A 21,111-nucleotide genomic window follows, 5' to 3' on the forward strand; every position below is an offset into this window, starting at 1 on the left:
GCTTTTGTTCCTCCATCATCCCTTGACCATACCTGTTCCTTAGGAAGAGGGAAAGATGTTGCTTATTCTGAGCCAGCTGTGTGACCTCGCTGGCCCAGCCTTCTCATCTGTAGACTAGAGGGGCAGGACTCAGGCATGCTTTGCTTCTCTCACTGAGGCCTGGTGTTAATGAGTGTGGGTTTCTTGGCTTTAAATCTTGTCTCTGTCACTTCCTAGCTGCGTGGTCTGGAGCAAAGCACTTGAACTCTTTGAGCCTCATCTTTTTTTTTCATCTGTGAAATGTGATTGGTAATACCTGCCTTGCAGTGTTTGGTTCTGCCAGGCACATGAACCATCGATAAATGATAGCAGCTGCTGTGACTGCCACTACTACCCGCTCCACCAGCAATGGAAATTTTTGGAGTTCCAGTTGGTTGCAGAGCCCAGTCTGTTTGATTCTGAAGGGCTCTGATTCTGTTAACCGCAGCGAGGGCACCTGCTTCTCCCACAGCACCATCCCCTTCCCGGGCAGAAGTCCCGGCCCTGCTTCCAGCCTGCCCCACTGGCACTGTGTTTAACGGTTTCGGCTGGCAGAGCAAGGCCCCGATCTTGTTTCCTGGATTGGGGTGTTTGTCCCTCCTTTCCACTTCACCTGCCATGGGAAGAGGGAGGCCTGGAGGCCAAGAATTCCCAAGTGTGCTTTCACCTCATGAATGCGCTGCTCGTTGTCAGCTGGCCAGGGGCCACCGATGAGGTTTGAAAGCCCTGGCTCTGAGCTCTGCTGCTGGGAACAGAGCCCAGAAGCAGAAACTCTGACTTTCCCTCCTGCTTCAAAGCACACGGGATCCCTGACACAGACTTAGTCACATTTCAGAGCTTCCTTTATGCCATGTGTTTTCTAGGTGCTCCACCCCCAGAGCACCAGAGCTCACCATGGCTGGGAGCTGGTTCCCTGAAGGCACACGGGCCACACCGAGGGGTTCAGCGGCTCACTCACTGGTGTTTCCACTCAGAACATCATCTGCTTTGTGCCGTGCACTGTGCTGGCATGGAAGGGAAACAGGAAGTGATTGCCAATGGCTATGGGACAGTTCTTTTTGGGGTGATGAATGTATTTCTTGATGAGTGTTTAGCTTTGTGAATTATACTGAACACCACTGAAGTGTACAATCTAAAAGGGTAAACCTTATGGTATGTGAATTATATCTCAATAAAGCTGTTATTTTGAAAAATTCAGAAATGGGTGAGGGGGTCTAGATATTGGTAGTGATAAAAATTTCCCACATTGCAAGTGATAAAAAACTTGCAATCTAGGGTTAAGGGCTCTAATGGAGTGATTCTCAAAGTAGGGTCCCTGCACCAGCTCCAGGTCCCTGTAATGTGTTAGAAATGCATTTCTGGGCTCATTTAGGCTTATTGAATCGTAAACTTGTGTTTTCTGAAGCCTGCCAGGTGGTTCTGATGCCCCTTGAGGTCTGAGAATCTGCATGGCTAAAGCCTTATTTAAAAAATACAGGGAGACTTGGTTTTGCAGCCTCGTTGCTCCTGTTTCTGTCATGTGACCATAGTTAAGTGACAACCCATCTGTGACTCAATTTCCTCATGTAAAAATGTGGATTGCTTCCTCCTGGAAGAGAGCTGTGGGCATACAATGAATTAGTATGTTTAAGGTGCTTTGGATGGGGCAAAGCCCATAGTAGGTGCTCAATAATAACATGTCATTATTGTTATGATTACTCCAGAAGCTGTAAACCATGTTAAAATGGAAAATTGTATTATTAATTCTAGAGGTGGCCTCTTAGGGGGCCACCCATTGTCTCCCAAGCACCTGACCTCCATGCCCAGCCTCTGCAGCAGCAGGTGCCAGAGGAGAAAAGTTAGAAGCAGGGCGAGGGGAGTGTGCTCCTGCAGGGCTGCTCTGCATGTACCCTATGATGCCAACACTTAGCGAACACTTTGCCGGATCCAGGCATTGTCCGCATGCATGGTGCATCTCACATCCATTATACCGTTTAAAACACAGTTCAAAGGCAGGGCTGGGCTGGCAAATTCCCTAGTGCCATGGATCTCTGGGTCCTGTGGCTGCCCTGGCAGACCCGGGATCAGGGGTGGTGAAGAACTGTGACAACTGAAAGGTAAGTCATGACTAGGCCACCATTTGAACTCACAGTTGTTGTCAAGTCAGGTAAATTGGGGACTGTCTGGATTGCTCTGTGAGGTCAGATGTTTGAGACGAGTCAACGCTTCTATGCTGGGGTTTTCACAGGAAGGTGGAGGCGGAAGTGGGAGAAGGCAGGTGGGGAAGAAGGCTGGAGGCGAGAGAATTGCTACTTTAACTCGGTTGTGCATTCATTGTCTTTGGTGGGAAGAAGACTTTGGCTCTGGGCTTGTTGACATGAGAGCCTGGGAGGCAGAGTTCAGCTAGAGTTAGAGCATGAAGGCGCTTTCACCAGCGTCCAGGATGTTTGACACGGTTCCCAGAACTTGTGATTTAGAGAATTGGCTTTGGTAGCTCCATAGTGAGAGGGCAATGGAGGGGTTTTGAGGGTGATATTAGGGAGATAGGGTGGGAGGTGGGGAGGGAGAGACTATTATACAGGGTGGGGCAAAAGTAGGTTTACAGTTGTTTGTATGGAAAATAATACAAGAATGAACTGTGTTTTGTGCACTCACAACTGTAAACCTACCTTTGCCCACCCCGGTATAGTGAGCAGGTTGTACGCTAGGTGCTTTCAAATCATTTAATCTCATTTCATCCTCTTCAGAATTCTATGAATTAGGTTTACAACACCTTCCCCCTTAAAGATATTTGGGGAAAACTGGGACTCGGAAAAACTTGGCTTGATTTAGGTCACAGGACCAGAAGCAGGTAGGAATCTGGGCCTCTGCTCTTTCAAGTAAAACGACACCTCTTGGGTCACTTAATGAGAATGTGGGAACTCAGAGGTTCTTAAATGCCAGTGGGTAGCCTTTGCATGGCCTGGGGTGTTTGATAGCAATGCAAACTGCCGGCCCCTCTCCTGACCTGCTGAGTGAGACTGTAGTGATGGAGCTGAGGACCAGTGTGTGTATCCCTCCCAGCAGGTGCTGCTGATCGCGCACAGGTCTGGGACATCTGACTTTCTGTTTCCACATCCTCGTCCTTCCAGCCTACTGTCTGTGTCTCCCAGCTCCCAGGGAGTTTATGGTGCTCAAGCTCTCAGATACACTCCCCTGTTACAATTCCAGATGTTATCGAGAGCCACCTGGGCACTTGAGGGGCAGGGAGTTGGTGGTAGTGCTCTTGGGAGAGTGTCTCTGAGCAAATCAAGTGACACCAATAATCACCCAGGGCCACCAGCTGCCAGAAAAAGGCCAACGCGTTCCACCCTCCTCTCATCCTGCTCAGACAGGGATGCACTTTCCCTGCGAAATGTGTCTTTTGACCTGTTTTCTCGAGGCACTTCGAGGGTTTATGTTCCATGCAGCGCAGAGGCCTCCCACCCGTCTGGGTGTAGGGAGAAGGCAGCGGCCTCCCTGAGGGGCCTGGGATGGTGGGAGCTAAGGCTGAACCAGTGGAGACCAGGGCCGCCCACCTCTCCCCAGAGCAGGGTCACTGGAGCTGCTGTGCCTCCACACCTGGGGGCTTTGGTGTCCTCTACACTTGGGCATAGAGTTGAGTTTGAATTTCAAACACTCCAGTGAAGGCTCTTAATCTTTTTAGCAGACCAAGAGCCTTAGGAACCTAGTAAACACTAACAGCAACAACAAAATCAATGAAAACAAACAAACAGACACTCTTTAAAAGTTTCTCTTCCTTTGACTGCCGAGGACTTGGGAGCAATAACCCTGCTGAGAAGATAGGGAGAGGGAGGTGGTGATGGCCCTTTTCTCAGGCCCCGTGGTAAATGCCAGGCCACCCACAGCTCTCTAGGGATGGGATTCAGGAGGCAGAGGGACCCAGAGCAGGTGGGTCCTCACAGGAGGACGAGGCTCAGTAGGATATTTTCCATTGAGCCAGCCTCCTGGGGACTTTTCTCCTCTTTACCAGGTGTTGGCTGTCACCCGCCTCTGGCCAGCAGTCAGCACAGCAGGTCTGTCCCAGGTGTCAAAAGTCTGGGGTGTGGCTCTCACGTGGTCTCACCTGTCCTTGGGGCTTCTACTCCATGTTCTCTGGGCTCTGCCTTGACAGGAGCCCCCTCCACAGGCCTGCGCCCCCTCTGCTGTCCACCTCGCTCTCCTTCTCATCCTTTGAAACTGGCTCAGCCTGTGTGCAGAGGTGGAGGGAGAACAGTCTTTTTGGCCAAAGACTGTAACTATAGTTTTCTATTGTTCTGAGGACAAAGACCCAAATCCTTAACAGAGACAGCCTAAGGTCAGGTCCTGCTAAATTGGGGAGGTGGTGGGTGGTGCAGGAGTGTGTGTGTGTGTGTGTGTGTGTGTGTGTGTGTGTGTGTGTGATCGCCAACATTTAAAAAGAATGAAAAGAGAGAACATAGAATTGACAGTTCTTTTGTGAAACTTTTCCTTCAGGTTTGTGTGTGTGCTCAAGACTCACACAATAAAGCTTATTTCTTTCTGGCAGTCACAAGTATCTAATAGCTACACTTCACACCGTGTCCCGTGTGGGCTTTCCAATGTCACTACCACTGCTTTGCTTTCTCTTAAAGGTATGCCAAGTCCAGTCAGATCAAGACTGTGTCCAGCAGCAAGATATTTTTTAAAGGAAGTAGATTCCGATACAGGTGAGTTCCATTTTGATGATGGGGCTGGGGGTAGGCATTGACATTTGAATGTTTTGTTTATAAATCAGTGCACTTTGGCTTACGCCCCTGTTTTGGTCCCCCCTTTCCATTTCACCCATCTTTTATGCTCATGGGCACTCTGCATGCAGCTTCATAGTAACTTTCCCGCATGGAGGGAGAGAAGGCGTGGGCTCCTAGAGCTGGGTCAGGCAGTTGAAGTTGTGAAGTTTAAAGAAAATGCTTGTGCATAGCCCTCGCCTCCCACATTGAGTGCCTGTGCAGATGGGTGTTTTTGTTTTTTGCAGCGGTAAGGTTGCCAAAGAGGTGGTGGAGGCGAGTTCCAGAATCCAGAGGGAGCCTCCGGAGGTGCACAGGTGAGTGGGTGCTCCCTGGGGCTCTGGAGGCTTCTGGGATGGACAGAGGGATTTAAATGCCGGCTTTGCCAAATGACAAGAAGGGTATAAGGGCACTGCTGCCAGGCCCTATGTTGTTTTTTGGCCCTAGTTCCAGGCATGGCACTCTCACTGCCCTGGAATCCCTCTCAGACAGACTTGGCTGGGCCGTGGCGAGAGCACAGCTGGGCTCCGTTTTGAGTTGTTTGCTCTGTGGAGAGTCATTGGCTTGACTTGACCTTGAGTGTCACATGAATAAGCAGGATGTGTGTGAGGCAAGGCTGTGTCATCTCCTGGCTGGGTCCTGATCTTCCCCGATGCCCCATCCCCCACTCCCTACGGAAACACCTGCCCAGGTACCAGGCAGTCCCATCAGCTGGCCTGGGATACTCTGGTCAGTCTGAGATGGCAGTGATGTTAAGCCAGGATTGCAGTCGTTTCAAACCTTAACACCCTTCAGGGTGCCCATCAAGGTGCTGTAAGGCTGACGAGAATGGATATGTCACTCTCTGCCCTGAAGTTGTTTCTCAAGGTGGGGCTCATTCTGATTAGTACAACCATAATCACAGAGTCAGAGGTGACCAACGTGGCAGTTGTAAAAGGGAGAGTCAGTGAGCAGAGAAGGAGAAAGAGAGTGTGTGTTGTGAGGCCAGTCCCAGAGGGTGAGGGGAAGGAGATGTTTGACATCATATTTGAAGGATGGGTTTGTTTTTTTTTTTTTTTTTTACTGATTTCAGAGAGAGGTAGGAAGAAGGAGACAGGGATAGAAACATCAATGTAAAGAGAGAATCATTGATCACCTGCTTCCTGCACACTCCCTACTGGGGACTGAGCCCACAACCCAGGCATGTGCCCTGACTGGGAATCCAACCATGACCTCCTGATTCATGGGTGGATGTTCAACCACTGAACCACACTGGCTGGGCTGGTTTTGGTTTTGACAGGGAACACAGGGAACACCATACGTGCCCTACCTCTTTCTCTGTCAGGCTAGACAGCAGGTCCCCTGCAGCAGGCAGTGCATATGGGCTTCCCAGCTTCCAGCCAGTAGTCTTGATGAGACACCTGCATGGTTGCCTTGCCATCTGCTGCCTGTCACAGCCACTGGCACAGGTGCGTGCTCCTTTCAAAAGGAGAAAGGAAAGCAGAGCTGTGCTCTGTGGCTGGCTGGTGACTGGGGCAGGAATTTGAACGGGGATGTTAAACATTGATATTAAACATTGCACGTCCAGTGACACAATAGCTTGTAGTTATGGAACATCTGTGCCATCTGCCTGGTAGAGGTTTGTTTTGTTTTTTGTTTTTTTGTGGTTATTAAATTAGTTTGAACCATGCCCTTTATTCACTTTTCTGTGCCTAGTCTAGTGATACCTGCCTCCCATATCGTTTGGAATGCCTGTGTTGTCACCTAGTCTAGCATGCCCAAGTCTGATGACACGTGGGGAAGTACATTAGGACACATGGACACTTTATCAGGGCCTTAAGGATCCAAAGGGCTATGCGTCTTGATTGTTATGCCGTCTTTCACTAGCCCAACCCATTGTGAGTCCAGAGGCAGTTCCCAGCTGGGATGTGCATAACCGACTGGGATGGAGAGGCTGGTGTTGGAATGGAAACCAACTCTATCTGGCTTGTCTGTTTTCAGAACCAACATTTCCCAGAGCCGCAGTTCCCACTCCTTGAACAAACAGCTCATTATTAACATGGAGCCCCTGCAGCCCTTGCTGCCTTCCCCCAGCGAGCAGGAAGAGGACCTTCCCCTGCGTGAGGGTAAGTACGCATCTTTCCAGAGGCCACCGTTGCAGGCTTACCCTGGAGGAGGGAGCAAGGCCCACCTCTGGGTATGTTGGGTAATGGTTGGGGTGGGGGTTGGAGTGAGTCAGAAACTGTACTTTTGGTAGATGCGCTGTTTACAGCTGCAAGACTGCATTGTATTGAGAGTTCTTTCAATTTCTCCTGGAGATATTTCATCGGTACAAAACTATTTAAAACTAAGTTTAAATTAGTTAAAATTAAAAACTCAATTTCTCAGCCTTGATAGCTAGATTTCTAATGCGCAGTAGTCACGTGGGGCTAATGGCTACCATCTTGGACAGCTCAGACTCAGAACATTGTCATCATTGCCGAAACCTCTATTGGATGGTGAAGTTTTTGACTATAATCACAATTACATTAATGGGTATAAAGATTTATCACAAGCATCTCCACACTGGTTATCCCCTTTCTGTTTCCATATTTCTCCAGCCATTTATTCCTTTTTCCACAAGTCCTTGTCCGACAGCTTTGATGCAAGCTAAAATATGTAGAATCTACTTCAACCCAAAAGTTGTTATATTTTTAAAAGACTATCATATATGAGCTTCTAGGCCTCTTATTTTGTGCCTTTAGAGACTTAATTCCAGAAAGAATCTCACCATACTTGCTTGCTGCTGGTACCTGGTGAGACAAATCTCTCCTATTAATTTCATTTAAAAAAAAGAATTAGAGGAGTGAGTTATTTATTTATTGTGTGTGTGTGTGTGTGTGTGTGTGTGTGTGTGTGTAAGAGAGAGAGAGAGAGAGAGAGAGAGAGAGAGAGAGAGAGAGAGTGAGTTTTATTCCATTGATTTTTAGAGAGAGTGGAGGGGGGTGGAGAGAGAGAAACATCGATATGAGAGAGACACATCATTTAAAATCTGGATACTGGGCAGTTTCAAAAGAGCAGGTCACTGTGTCCCCAAAAGATCTCTTTACCTACAGCTTAACATCAAGAATTATTTCATGGGGAAAACTTTTCAGTTCATAATAGAGTTGGATGCAAATAGATTTGGGGAGAGATAGCAGCAATTAATTCACACTGAAGTGTAACGAATTTGTCAGTCTTTTCCTGGAAAACAAACAAAACTCTAACCTTTAAAGCTTTTGTTTTTCCAGTTCCCTTTTAGTCCCATTAGAATGTCTGACATAGAATTGGTGAGCAGAGGAATGAATGGGTGAGACTGAGAGGCAGAGGGAATTATGGGAGGTCTGGTCCACCTGTGTTGGTTGCTTGTGTGGCTTGGGGAAGAGGGAATAGGGGAACAGTGACAGGCGAGGCAGAAGGCTAGGAAAGGGCCAGATCATGATGTTCTCCATGACTTGCGGGAGAGTTTAGACTTTAACCTGAGGGCACTGGAGGATTTCAAGCATGGAAATGACCTGATTGGAATTGTGTTTTGTATCACTTGTGGTGGCAGAGGGCAGATGAGAGGTGGGTATGACTGGAGTAATCTTTCAACCTCAGAAGTATTGACCTTTTGAGCTGGATAATTCTTTGTTGAGGCCTGGCTGGTGCATTGTCCAATGTTTAGCAGTACCCCTGGCTTCAACCCAGTAGATGCCAGTAGCATCCCACCAGTCTTGACAACCAAAAATGTCTCCATGTATTGCCAGATGTCCCCTGAGTAACAAAAATGCTCCCTGGTTGAGAATCACTGGGTTGGGGGCACAGAGATCACTCAGGAACCATTGCTCTAGGTGAGACAATAGATAAACAAGAGCTGAACTGAGGTGGTGAGAGTGGGGCTCGGAGGAGGCGGGGGATTCAAGCTAATAAGCTGCAGGCCTGTGAGGGCCGGGTCACCGATTATAGGGCAGGTATGCAGCCTGTGGCTCCTGTCCAGGTTTTGCCCTTGTCTCTCAGATTTTCAAAGTAAAAAGATGTCAACCTCTTCAAAGATGAGACGCTTGAGACCCAGGAAGGTTTAAGTCAGCATCACACGGGGAGCCAGTGGCAAAACTGATTGTGTTTAGAGAGAGGAGATATCTCTAGTTAGATACTGTGCATTGCCTCACTGAGCGTCAAACACAGACAGCATTGCTCACCTTTGACGTCTCTGTTCCCCATCTCGACCTAGTGGCTCAGATTCTTGTTTGGGGGAATTTCAAATCACACATTTTGGTTACTGGATCCATAAACAGGTTAAGGTTGGCAGTGTGAATCCTATTAAAGGAGTTGTCTGATTAGGAATTTTTTAAAAACATCAGGCTGGGAGAAGAAAGAACGTCTTACCCTGATCCTTGGAGGCCCCACCTCTGCGAAGTCATGGAAGGCCCTGCTGCCCAGCATCACATGAGTGCCCTGATGGTGGCATCTCTGCTTTACCATGACTCTCCAACGTCAGAACCACCCAGTTGTCTGACAAGATTCTTCTGTTCTTCCCAGGACTTCAAGTTTCTCAAAGACAGCTGGGCAGGGCATGAGTGCCCAGAGGAGCCCAGTGGCATTCTGGGAGAACGTGTGACCCTTTCACCCATACAACAGCTGGAGGATTAGCTCTGAAGTTGGCTGTCTCCTATACAGAAAACAACAAAATCAGTTCCTAGGCACCACTAGGCAACGAGAAAGTTTTCAGTGTCACCCCTAAGTTGCTCAGTTACAGGATCTGATTAGTGCTGTGAACTTGGGATGAGAATGGCAAACCGCTTGAAAATGGCCACTTAGAGCTTTTGAAAGATTTGGGAGAAGAAAAACATGTAGGGCGTGGGAATTGTTCTGGGTGAAAATTACATTTTAAGGAGTCATTTACCTGATGTAAAATGGAGTAGGGTCTTCATAGTGTAGATAGCAAAATATTTGCGTGTTTTGTTGGCGGAGTATATTTTTCACTATGGAAAAATGCTGGGTCATGGTAGAGGAGAATGAAATGAATCACATGAGACTTGGTAGTTAAAGATTACTGACGCCCATGGAAGATCATCTTGTCTACCTGAGCAGTGGCGCAGGCTGGCAGAACTAAACAGGCAGGACACCAGCTTTCTTCCCCTTGGTAGATAAAACTAAGTAAGAGTTGAAAATATTGACACCTTCCTGGTAGCATAGTGGAGACACAAGAATTTCTACAAAGGAGTGTCTTGGGGATGGCGATGGGGTTGGGCAGAGGATGGCCTGAAGATGCATTTGCCTATGATTGAGAAAATGTCTATATCAAAGAATAGATGGAAAGTAGGGAGGGTGATAAAACTAACTCTCCCAAGCCACTCTTTAGCACTGTCCCTGTAAATGTTGGAGTGTGTGTGTGTCATAGGTGTGGCTCTCTGTGTGTGGGAGGGCAGTGGGAGTGTTTAAAGGGTCGTTGACGGTGTTTGGCCCTAGGAGCTTAAGGTGCGGTGTCATTGACATTCTAGAAAGTCTGTATGTGAACCTGTGAAGGCATTTTGAGCATATAAAAAGAGTATTGTCATCATCCATCAAGCATGCCTTACTCTTGACCCCACCCACCCTCCATCCCAACACATAGCAGGTGGTCTGTGGGGCCAACTGCATTTTCCCATGTGAGGGCCTCTCCACTTCAGACCGGGCAGAGCCTTTCACATACTACACAGTTGTTCCAGTCCCATCACTGGTGAAGTCTAATAGCCCAAGGCTGCTATGGTGACATTGGTTGTGAATTCCGTTGCCCACTCTGCTCCCCTCTGGTCTCCTCCAGGCTTATCTGATATGAAAATTCTCCTCCCTGTTTCTCCCTTTGTGGAGTTCCATGGCCAGGACTCAGATTTACCCTCTTTTTTTTTAGTTTATTACATCAGTGTCTTTCTTTCCTGCCATTTCCCCCATGTGCTAAGTCATCTCTTCCTTTGGCTCAGGCTATGTCAGGATGTGCTTTAGGAGCAATGCACTGGCCTTTTTGGAGTTTCCTTTATGTTATGTTCCATCAAACAGGAGGAGCTGTTAATGAATCCTGTGGAGCCACATTCCTCTTGTGGTCACCAAGCAATGAGCTCCAGCTCTAATCGCACTTGCCCCTGCCACAGGGTTTGTGATGGCTACTTATTTGTATTTTCTTATTATAAAGTGAGTGTATCATCTTCTAGAAATTTTGGAAAATACAAAATAAACATCAATAAGCAGAAAAACATCACCTTCCAGATTGTCCCACCTCTTCGAGACAATCAATGCTACTGTTAGCAGCTTCCTGTGCTATGCATTTTAATGTGACCATTCTTTTCCTGTGTATATAACTTTGAAGAGTCCTGCTTTGTTTGCTTAACATTGAAACCACTGTAGTTCAATAATTTAATGCAAATACAGACGAAGAGTTTAATATCCTGAATTAGAAGGGACTCGGACAAAGCTCTGTGTTAAGCATCATTTCATCACTGCTCTCCTGAGCTTTCCATTTAGTGGTACCCAGTCTCCCACGGCCGACAGACATCCAGCAGCAGAACCTGCTCCTGCAGGAGCTAAGAGCCTCCACAAGGCAGGGGACAGCTTCTGGTTTTACTTATAACTGTGGTGTCAGATTAGTAGAGAAATTCAGAATTCATTATTACATCCGTTGGTAATAGTTTGGGTCTGCAGTTCCTCTAGGGCAGTGGTTCTCAACCTTCCTAATGCCGCAACCCTTTAATACAGTTCCTCATGTTGTGGTGACCCCCAACCACAAAATTATTTTTGTTGCTTCTTCATAACTGTAATTTTGCTACTGTTATGCATTGTAATGTAAACATCTGATATGCAGGATGTATTTTCATTGTTACAAATCGAACATAATTAAAGCATAATGATTAATCACAAAAACAATATGTAATTATATATGTGTTTTCCGATGGTCTTCGGTGACCCCTGTGAAAGGGTCATTCGACCCCCAAAGGGGTCGCGACCCACAGGTTGAGAACCACTGCTCTAGGTAAGAGAGTCCAAGAGCGACTGGGGTGGGGGGGGCGGGGGCCGGGGTGGGGTTAGTTAAAGGCCTGAGCAAGCGCTGCAAATTCACCTTTTGTAGTGTTTGCAGGCTCTTCAAAGATTATCACCCTTTTTGTGCTTTTCTTTTGAGTTTGTTTCATCTTTGGAATTTGGTTTCTGGTATTTGCTGCTGAGTACTCATAAGAATTTTTATCAGCTGAAAGAGATCTTTGAAATTTAAGTATTTAGATTGCTGTAGAAAAGATAAATGCTTATTCCTGATGCAATTTAAGTGCATGTCATCTTGCAGGGATTTGAATTTGCTACCTTTGGGAGCCTTATATTCCTCATCTATAGAACGAGAGAATTGGGCTCGAGCAGCACTCCAAGGCTCTCTAGCTCTAAACTCTTCGATTCTTTTGCTGAACGTCAGGGTCAGATTCCAGGACTACAGCTTCTCCAGTGAGAATGGGAACCTGGGATCAGGAATACCTTTCCTAGCTTTTGAGGGTTAGAGGGAATGTTGCAGATGTTCTACCTCAGGAATCCGCAGACTGTGGCAGGGACTGTGGCAGGTGGCTGCCCCCCACCCCACCCCCTTACTTTTTTATTTTTTTTGGCCCAAGAGCTAATGGTTACATTTTAAATGATTATATATGAGTACCTACATAAAAGCCTTGCTTTTAACCTCTCGGCCTGCAGAGCCTCACAGTTACTTTATGGGAAAGATTTGCTGGTCTCTGATCCAGCATTCTACAAACGAGAAAGCTCAGAGGTGAGTGCTGACTTGTGATCAGGCCCTGGTTCTACACCCCTGGCCATGTATGACATCAAACCGCTAAAAAGGCTCACTCCTCCTCGCTAAAGCCGAGCCAGTATCTAAGGAACTGCATTTATTTTTCAACTACATCACATGGATTCTCAATAGCTGAGCTGATTTCTATAAACGTAGGGAATCTCTGTGGCTCAGTGAGAAGAGCTCCTGCGTGTTCTGAGCAGCGTTTGAGCCGTTGGCCATAGTCACAGAGGTCAGGACCCAGTGATTCCTCGGAAACTTGCCACACAGTGGACAGGGTCACCTCCCCTTGGAACGGGTGGTGAGAAGGCTGTGGACAGCGTGTGCCCGCCAAGCCATTCCTAGGAGAGCCAGCCTCAGGGAAACGGACCTCCCGCAGGAGGCCTCGCTCCCCTCTGGGAATCACGTTCTGATTTTAAAGCTGAATGCGTTAAATAAGGAACGGCTCACCCTGGGCCTAGTGCTAATTACTTCTAGTCCGTGGTAAGGATCATTGTCTTACTAGCGAAAGCAGTTCGCTGCGGTACATCCCACATCACCGCTCCTGCTCAGGTTGGCTCTTCCCTGCTGCATGCCGGTATTCATAATGAATTGCTTTAAAGGATACGGCTGGGGCGGAAAAAAACGTCAGCCAGTGTCCCATGAAAGTAATCCTGTGGCTGTCCTTGAGGGTGGGGGTGCGAGCCAGCGGGGAGCTTAAGCAGGAGCGGCTGTGACAGCCAAGGCACGGCCTGCGGCGGGGAGACGTTGTGCTTGGCACTTGGACCAGCCAACATGCCCACCGCAGCCCCCAGAGACCGCGGGAGAGGAAAAGTGAGAATGTGACCAAACCACTCCTGTTAGGAAGCAGAAGCTATAATTTTCTGGATTTTAGATGCGCTCCCCAGGGAGCATCGGGGCTCTGTTTTCTAGTGCTTTTGTTAGTGGGCTGGCGGCGAGTGTTGAGGACATGTTCTGGGTGGTACCCGGGTTTCTAATGGGGCAGGTGCGAGGAACATGTCCTTCCCTCCCCTCTCTACTGCCGGGACGTGGTGACAGTGACGTGGAAAACAGTGCTGGGTGGTGTGTGTTCCACTCTTGGGTACACTCAGATTGAATGGGCAGGGCTCAGAGAAAAGGCTTGGTCAGCTGGCACAGGCTGGAGGTTGGGGTGTCCTCTGGGGTGCACAGGCCATCTACAGAGGGGTGCAGACTCCCGCTTGGTTAGGCTGATGGTGAATCAGAGGCCCCAGAGCCATGGTTTCATAATAAGCAAAACACGGGTGGGAAAGAGTAGGTTTATAGTTATAATAGAAATAAACAATACAATAATTGATAAATAATAATGCAAGAATAATCTGTTTCTCATACTCATAACTTTTGCCCACCCTGTGTGTGAAGACAGCTGCACATGTATCTTGTATCTAATTTATAAATAAGCATGCATTTATTTGCAAATATGAGAAAACTCCTCGCCCCCCCTCCCCCCCCCAAAAAAAACAACCAACAAAAAACATGTTTGGATAAGCTGCTCTGGATCTTACAGACCAGTGGACACAAGAAAAGGCAGGGCATGTTTTTGAAACTCTGAAATCCCTGTTCATGCCAAAGCTCAGATTCCTAAAATAGAGGTGAGAGTTATTGGCTCTCGTTACGGCGGTGACATGCCGTTTTACATGCTTTTGGTGTTTCACGCTGGTAAACCACCAGGCTGAGTCACCCAAGCACGGGCTGGGGTTTGCCAAGCTGTTTGGTAGGTGCTGTGTCACTCTCACTGAAGTGTTCTGTGGTGGCCCTGGGGCCCAGTGTCATGGGGCTGGACTCCGCTTGCTGAGTGGACATGCACCACCACCTTAATGGGGATTCTCTGGTAGAAGGAGGAGTATTGGATAGAGTGAGGGCTTCATTCATTCATTCACTTGATAAATGTTACTGATCTGGCACGTGCTGGACACTGACATGAATCTTATTTCCTCTTTGCACAAAACAAGATGTGATGATTTCTAAGTTTCCTCCCCACTCTGACTGTTCTTTAGTAATTCTTCCCCCAAATGGTTGCTGTTCTTAAATATGTGCTTTTCATCAGTACCTTGGAGGAAACAAGCTGTGGACATCCTATCTTTAAATGTGGCTAATGAAACAGTCAGCATGCGGCACAATGACCTGTAAAAGCAGAGTTAAATTTTCTTTTCTTTTTTGTGAGTTGTAAATTTCTAGCATAAAACTGAAAACGAATTGCAGCTAGCACAAAGGGAACATAAAATGAGTGTTTCCCCCCACTTGAAAGAGCCCTCACATCCTTTAACATCTTCTCTTAGAAGTCAAGTGCAATGTGGAACTTTTTAAAACCCCAAATCGCCACTAACGCATAGGAAATGTGAAAATGGGCAGACGCTTTGGCTGAAAGAGAAGGTAATAGGGTTTTCAGGATGACCCACCAGATAATCTGAGCATAGACTGGACTTTGCTGTTAAATATAGGAGTATGCACATATAAAAGTATCAAGCACCCCCTGGAACCATGGGCTTGTTAATCCCTGCCTGAGCCCCTCTACCACAGCTGCACAATTTGGCCCCTAAATATAGGCTCAGCCCCATTCTGGACTCTAGGACCAATCCTTCCCTTACCTGGAAGGGAGCTAAGCTGAAGCCCCAGCCTCTGGCCCAGGCTGCTGGTCCTGCTCTCTTTCTTGCTCTGTCCTGTCTTCTTCTGGTCCTCAAGCCAGCTTGGCTCCCTTTCCTGAGTCTCTGCCTTGGTGGTGCCTCTGATTCTTGACACCCTTGGGACCTTGAGGGCCAGCCCTTCTCCCGGGGGTAGGCCAGACGCCTGACCCCTACCTAGTCCCTGGGTCCATGCCCTGCTCTGCTGATTGACAGCCTGCCTGGATCTCCTGTCTGTCTTGGGTCTCCTGGGGCCCTGTTCTGTCCCTTCCCAGAGCAGAATCTTTCCCAGCACTGGGAGTTCCAGAAGGGCCTGGCTTTTTCCACAGGGAGACACAGATGCCTGTTTCCTCAAACCATCTGCAAAACTGTTGGGAAATAATGGAGAGAAAAAATTAGAGCTTCATTTATTAATACAGCCCAATTTAATTTCCTTTAGTCAGAGAAAAATGGTTTAACTGTAATGGTGACTTGTGCCTGGAGGGAGTGAAATAATAAAGTAGAAGTGATGGAAAAACAAATCCATCCCGCATAGAGACAAAGGAAATGGAGTCTTGGTTTAGAATACTAAACGCAGAGCAAAAAAGGCTGTTCTACGTGGAGCCAGTAAGGACAGCGATTCAACATTTCTTCTTCTGAGGGAACTTATGGGTGGCTACAATGGCACCTGCACTCTCAGCAGATTACTTTGGTGTTTCCAAGTCACATGACATCAGGGAATGTGTAAGCCCTAGGTTCAATGAAGATAGAGCGAAAGCACTTTGTTTTTATGGAAGGAAGAATCTGAATTATACTAGTAGGTAGCCTTGGTCAGCGAGATGGTTTAAGTTTTACTCTAAGGGACTTCCTCATGCATGTTTCTGAAGAATGCATTATAGTTGTGAAGTTCCTAGACCCTGTCCAACATCTGTGGGGAGATTTTCAGCTGGTTCATCAGTGGACAGCTATGGACGGTTTTCCTTCATGGTACCACCACCCTACAGTGAAGGTAACTGCAGGTATCCAGGTCCTGTCTTTATTCATAGCGTTTTAAGAAGGCCTTGGGTCAGGGAGTAAGGATGTCTCTTATAGTAGATAAATCAGAGAGGAACGGACAGTTATGCTACTGCACAGTCTATGGATGGCCTATTGGGTAATGACTCCCAGGAGGATTTTTAGTGCTGTCAATGGAGGTACTTGATTCTTGGAGGTTGGGGTCTTGTCTCTCACCATCTTCCTCCTTTGGCTCCTCCAATTCTTTTACTCGGAGTATGGATTCTTTTGTCCAGTTTGCAGGTGTCAGAGGTCTTTGTCTTGGAATAATGGCCTGTGGAATTAATGACCAAGTATTTGTGGTCATTGCTTTATTGTTGGGTGAGTTAGATTTGGTCTCTGGGTTGAGGATCAAGAAAAAGCCTCCAGGAATTTTGTGAGCAGGGGTGGAGGGAGAAGCCCATTGATTAATGTTTCAAATTATCTTACTGTGTTTGGAAAACAGTAAAGCTTGTTCTTCACTGGTGTGTAGAGAGAAACAAGGCAGCGATGTGGAAAGACCACTGAGATTGTGCTCAGCTGTGATCCAGGGTCTGGGCCAGCACTCAGCACACTGAAGGGGTTCAGGGGTGTTTATTGAATGAATGTAGGACTGTCATCCAGTTTGTAAATTGGATCAGCTGACTCCTCGTGGAGCTTCTAGAGCATCCCATTGTGAGCACTATGTCGGAGAGGAGTGTAGAGGGCAGTAGAGGCAGACTGAGGCTTGCTCAGACCTTGGTAAAAGGCACTCAGAAAGTCAGACCCTAAAGAAAAAATTCGGTATTTAAGTGTTGAGTTCAAAGCATCACCTAGGATATATAGAGCAACACCGTGGTATTTTAGGCTGCAGTGTTAAAATTTCATACTCAATTGTTGGCTTCCCTAGGGCTCACCAACTTGTAAATATTTTAAGTATATTTGCACCCCACTTAAAGCTTCTGCAGGTCTGCTAAGAAAGAACAAATGTCAACAGCAATTTTCTCTGGGCTGTTGCATTTTGAGGGATTACGGGGATCTCCTTCACCAGTTTCTAACTATTGGTAGTTCCCAACTTTCCTACGCTGTGTGGATGGTGCTTTTAAAATAACAATAGCAACAACAACAATAATAATAACAGCAACAATAACAATCTAAGATTTATTTTCACAGATATTGATACTGAAAGGTTGGGATGAAAAGAGCCAGGGACAGGAGACAGGGAGGCAGGCGGTGGGCACAGAGCAGTGTCTGATGGTCTCCTTCCCTGACATTCTGTGTCTGGATTTTCCTGCCTGTTTAGAAATAATCACGGGCAGCAGGAGCAGACAGAGAGGCCCTGCCAGACTCTGTCCCCCCGCCCCCTCCAGCCCTATCCCCCAGCACACATCGGCTGCCTCGTTAGAGACGCCACACTTACCAGTGTATGGGACTCTCAGGAATACAGCTGGATGCGCCCTTATGCCAAAATGCTCTGTGATCAGAGTCCCTGCGAGGTGCGCTCTTCTTCCCCACAGTGGTGGTGGGGAGATCCTAGCCGTGCTGTTTGAATTCTGTTCTGTCTGCTACTGTAATCCTCCAGAGGGTTTGCACTGGCCTTCCTCCCACCACCGTATGGCGATGCTGGCCCTACCTAGCAGGTTCTCACGTCACAGCAGGAAACACTCAGTGCTCATCTGATAAGGGGGATAACAGCAGGAAGAGTATCTGATATGTGAGAGCATCGACATGTTTTCAGAGTCTGTTTTCATGGAGGTTATCGTCATTTGAGACTTAGGAGCATTTCCTTGAAATGGACAGGACAGAAATTGTTGCCTCACGTTACAAACCAGGAAATTGAATTGCATGGATGATTGACTACCTGGCTGTCTGGTCCTAGTCCTGTCACTTAGTAGTGTTGGGAACCGCCTCTGTTTCTCCTTGCTATACACCTAAGAATATACTCATCACATCACAAATATAGTATTATGATATTCATATCATATTTTATTATATTTAAAATATTTTAAAAGTTCTCTAAGATATGTGATAGTCCCAGAGTCTCTTAATAATGGATATTTACAGTCTAAATTTATTGCAAAGAATATTTCATATAATAATTTTCTACCTTTCTAATTGGAGTTAGAAGTTAGCTAAAATTTCATTGAGTCTCTTTAACTATTTCAATTAATGGCCGAATCCACTATACCTGTGAAATGTTAGTTACCAAAACAGCTAATACAGTATATAGGATGTTCGTGATAGATGAAAATAGCTAGCATTTATTAAGTGTTTACTACATATCAGCCATCCAGTTACATAGCAGCCAATATCATGACTGTTTTCCAGACAGAAAACTGCATTTCCACAGGCTTATGTAACTTTCCCCAGGTGACAGGGCTATCAGGCAAACTTGACAATCAGCAGTATTGCTTCCCTACTATTTGGGGAGAAGTAACTAGAAATGCTAAGAGACAGATGGTTGACAGAAGGGAGATAAAAGAGACTATTTAAAGTCTTCACTATCTTCCCCTTTAGTTAAAGGAGAGGAAGGAATGAGCATTCATCAGGGGAAAAATGACTGAGCACTGCCAGGAGGAGACTCAGCGCCGATGCTTTAACCCTTGCTTTGTACAACCACCTAGTAAGATCTAGTGCATCACGTAGGAACCAATACTACAATAGGCAATGGATATGCACAGTCTCCTTTTGTTGTCATAGCAACCTTGAGGAGGGGTATTGTCTCCACTTTACAATTGCACCAGGGCTCCAGGTTGTCCAGTAGCTCCAAGTCACCCACAAAGCGGAGGCCAGCAAGTTGCTCTCCCCAAATCTGTCAGGAAGCTTGTCACAGAAGTAGACATGGAATTCAGGCCTGCGAATGGCATTTCTCACTGAACTCTCTCCTCCTCTTTGCCTTCTGCTTGATTTATCAGTGTTTCTGGCATCTCATTATGGAAAATTGATTCCTTTCTTCACACATCCTCTGCTTTCTTTAGCCTCTTGCCACTGCCCAGACAGGCATTCCCGATCTCCAAACAGACGAATCTGACAGGAAGGGTAGTCAAGGGCGTCTGAATGTTGTGCTGTTGACACGGTTCTTTTGAGCACAGTGCCTGGAACAAGAACGATCCTCCCTGTGCAGTATCTCAGAATCTTTGTTTTGGCTCCACATCTCTGCATCCCTTTCTTTCTCCTCTTGAAATGTAGCCACACCTTTGGGCTGAGTGAGGGTTAGGCAGGGGGAAATGGCTCGTCCCACTAGGTTTTCTCCTTCTCAGAACGAAAGCAGAAAGTCCCCAGAAGAAAGAGAAGAACCTACTTGGGATCTCTGAAAAGTAGCATAAAGAGTGAGGACAGTACCAAGAGAGGGAAAAATTTAAAATGTCTGAAATGCAAAATATTATGGCTAGTTGTGATTAATAAAAGGAAAGGAGACATTTTAAAACTATGGTGAGATTTTAAGCTGGAGAATTAATGGAGTAAATCTTTGGTGGAAAAGAATGGTTGTGGTTTTGCTTCAGGTTTTTTTTACTTTCTATTTGTTTGTTTTGGAAGGTCTGTTGTTTGTCTAGAGTGGGCTGTCAGATAACGTGTTGCTTCAACATGATGCTAAGCATAGAGACCTATCAGGCAAAGGGAGATTTTCTCATTGTCTGAGCCCAGGCCCACTGCCATGCAGATGACCCCGTGTTAATCTTTGAAATGCTCCATCTATGTTACTTCAATCATTGATTCATCTACAGTGGTCGGCAAACTCATTAGTCAACAGAGTCAAATATCAACAGTACTTCTTCAAAATAGACTCACCCAGGCCAAAAACTGACTTCTGCGCATGGGCCACGAAGTTTCAATCGCACTGTACGCGCGCCCGCACATGGTATTTTGTAGAAGAGCCACACTCAAGGGGCCAAAGAGCCGCATGTGGCTCGTGAGCCGCAGTTTGCTGACCACGGATCTAGAACAAGGATTTCTTGATTTGTTCTTTAGCATCCTAAAGATTTTCAGTAGTTCTTCAAGAACCACTGTCAGTAACTAGTAAGGGCTTTGCTCCACATAGGGATTCTGCTCAAAACTAGATCACAAGGGGAATTGCAAAGGGTTGCAGATTTTGTGAAAATTTAGGGGTATTTTCCTTTTAAGTTTCAGGTTTGGAAACTGACCAAACCCACGAGAGTAGGAAGGCCATACTGTATCTGGAAGGGACAACCTGTGTGAGTGGAGGGTGGCCCCCTGTGATGTCCCCAGAAGTGTCCTCAGCTCTCAGTGCACGGCTGGCTGCCACCCTTCTCCCCTTTCAAGATTTACTAGAGGCCCGATGCACGAAATTCGTGCAAGGGGCTCGGACCACACAGCTCCAGCTATTTGCCTCAGCCCTTGCAGCCCTGGCTTCATTCGGAAGGTTATCTGGAACGACGTCTGGAAGGTCGTCTGGCTGTCTGGTCTAATTAGCATATTACACTTTTATTATTATTATAGATATTGTACATTTTGTACATTTTCATATAGGTCAGGTCATATTGCTCATATAAACTTTTTACTTATCAATATATTGCAAGCTTGTCCCCACATCATTAAACTCCTAAACATAAATTTTAATAGATGTACAATATTCCATCACACGTATTTAACAATTTTCCCACTGGAAATTTAGATTGACTTTTTTTTTCTGTAAGAAATGATACTCTGAACATATTTGCCCCAAAATTTTTGTCAACATTTCTAGTTATTTCCTTAGGATAAATTCCTAAAAGTGAAATTTCTGGGCAAAGAATATCATACTCCATATATTTTGCTAAACTTCTTTCCAGAAATGCTAAATTATTTTCCCATAGTGAAGTATAACAATGAAGAATTTCAGCTGACTGCCCTGAATGTAATGCTTTGTTTTGTCAGTAGAGAAAAAGAAAATTTTTATTAGAAAATTACCTCTTGGTGCAGTAGCTATTTAAAGTAGAAGAGTGCATGC

The 21,111-nt window shown here is 46.4% G+C and overlaps 1 protein-coding gene across 1 annotated transcript in view; it reads left to right on the forward strand.

Annotated features, from left to right (window-relative positions):
* Positions 1 to 21,111, forward strand: part of FRMD3 (FERM domain containing 3) — a 108,259-nt gene that overhangs the window by 63,146 nt on the left and 24,002 nt on the right. The window contains exons 10-12 of the mRNA XM_006105588.3: positions 4,629 to 4,703; positions 5,009 to 5,077; positions 6,741 to 6,865. Coding sequence (XP_006105650.1) covers positions 4,629 to 4,703; positions 5,009 to 5,077; positions 6,741 to 6,865 — 269 coding nt within the window. The remainder of the gene's footprint in view (positions 1 to 4,628; positions 4,704 to 5,008; positions 5,078 to 6,740; positions 6,866 to 21,111) is intronic.

Source organism: Myotis lucifugus, unplaced genomic scaffold (assembly GCF_000147115.1).
Source record: "Myotis lucifugus unplaced genomic scaffold, Myoluc2.0 scaffold_701, whole genome shotgun sequence".
Lineage (NCBI taxonomy): Eukaryota > Metazoa > Chordata > Mammalia > Chiroptera > Vespertilionidae > Myotis > Myotis lucifugus.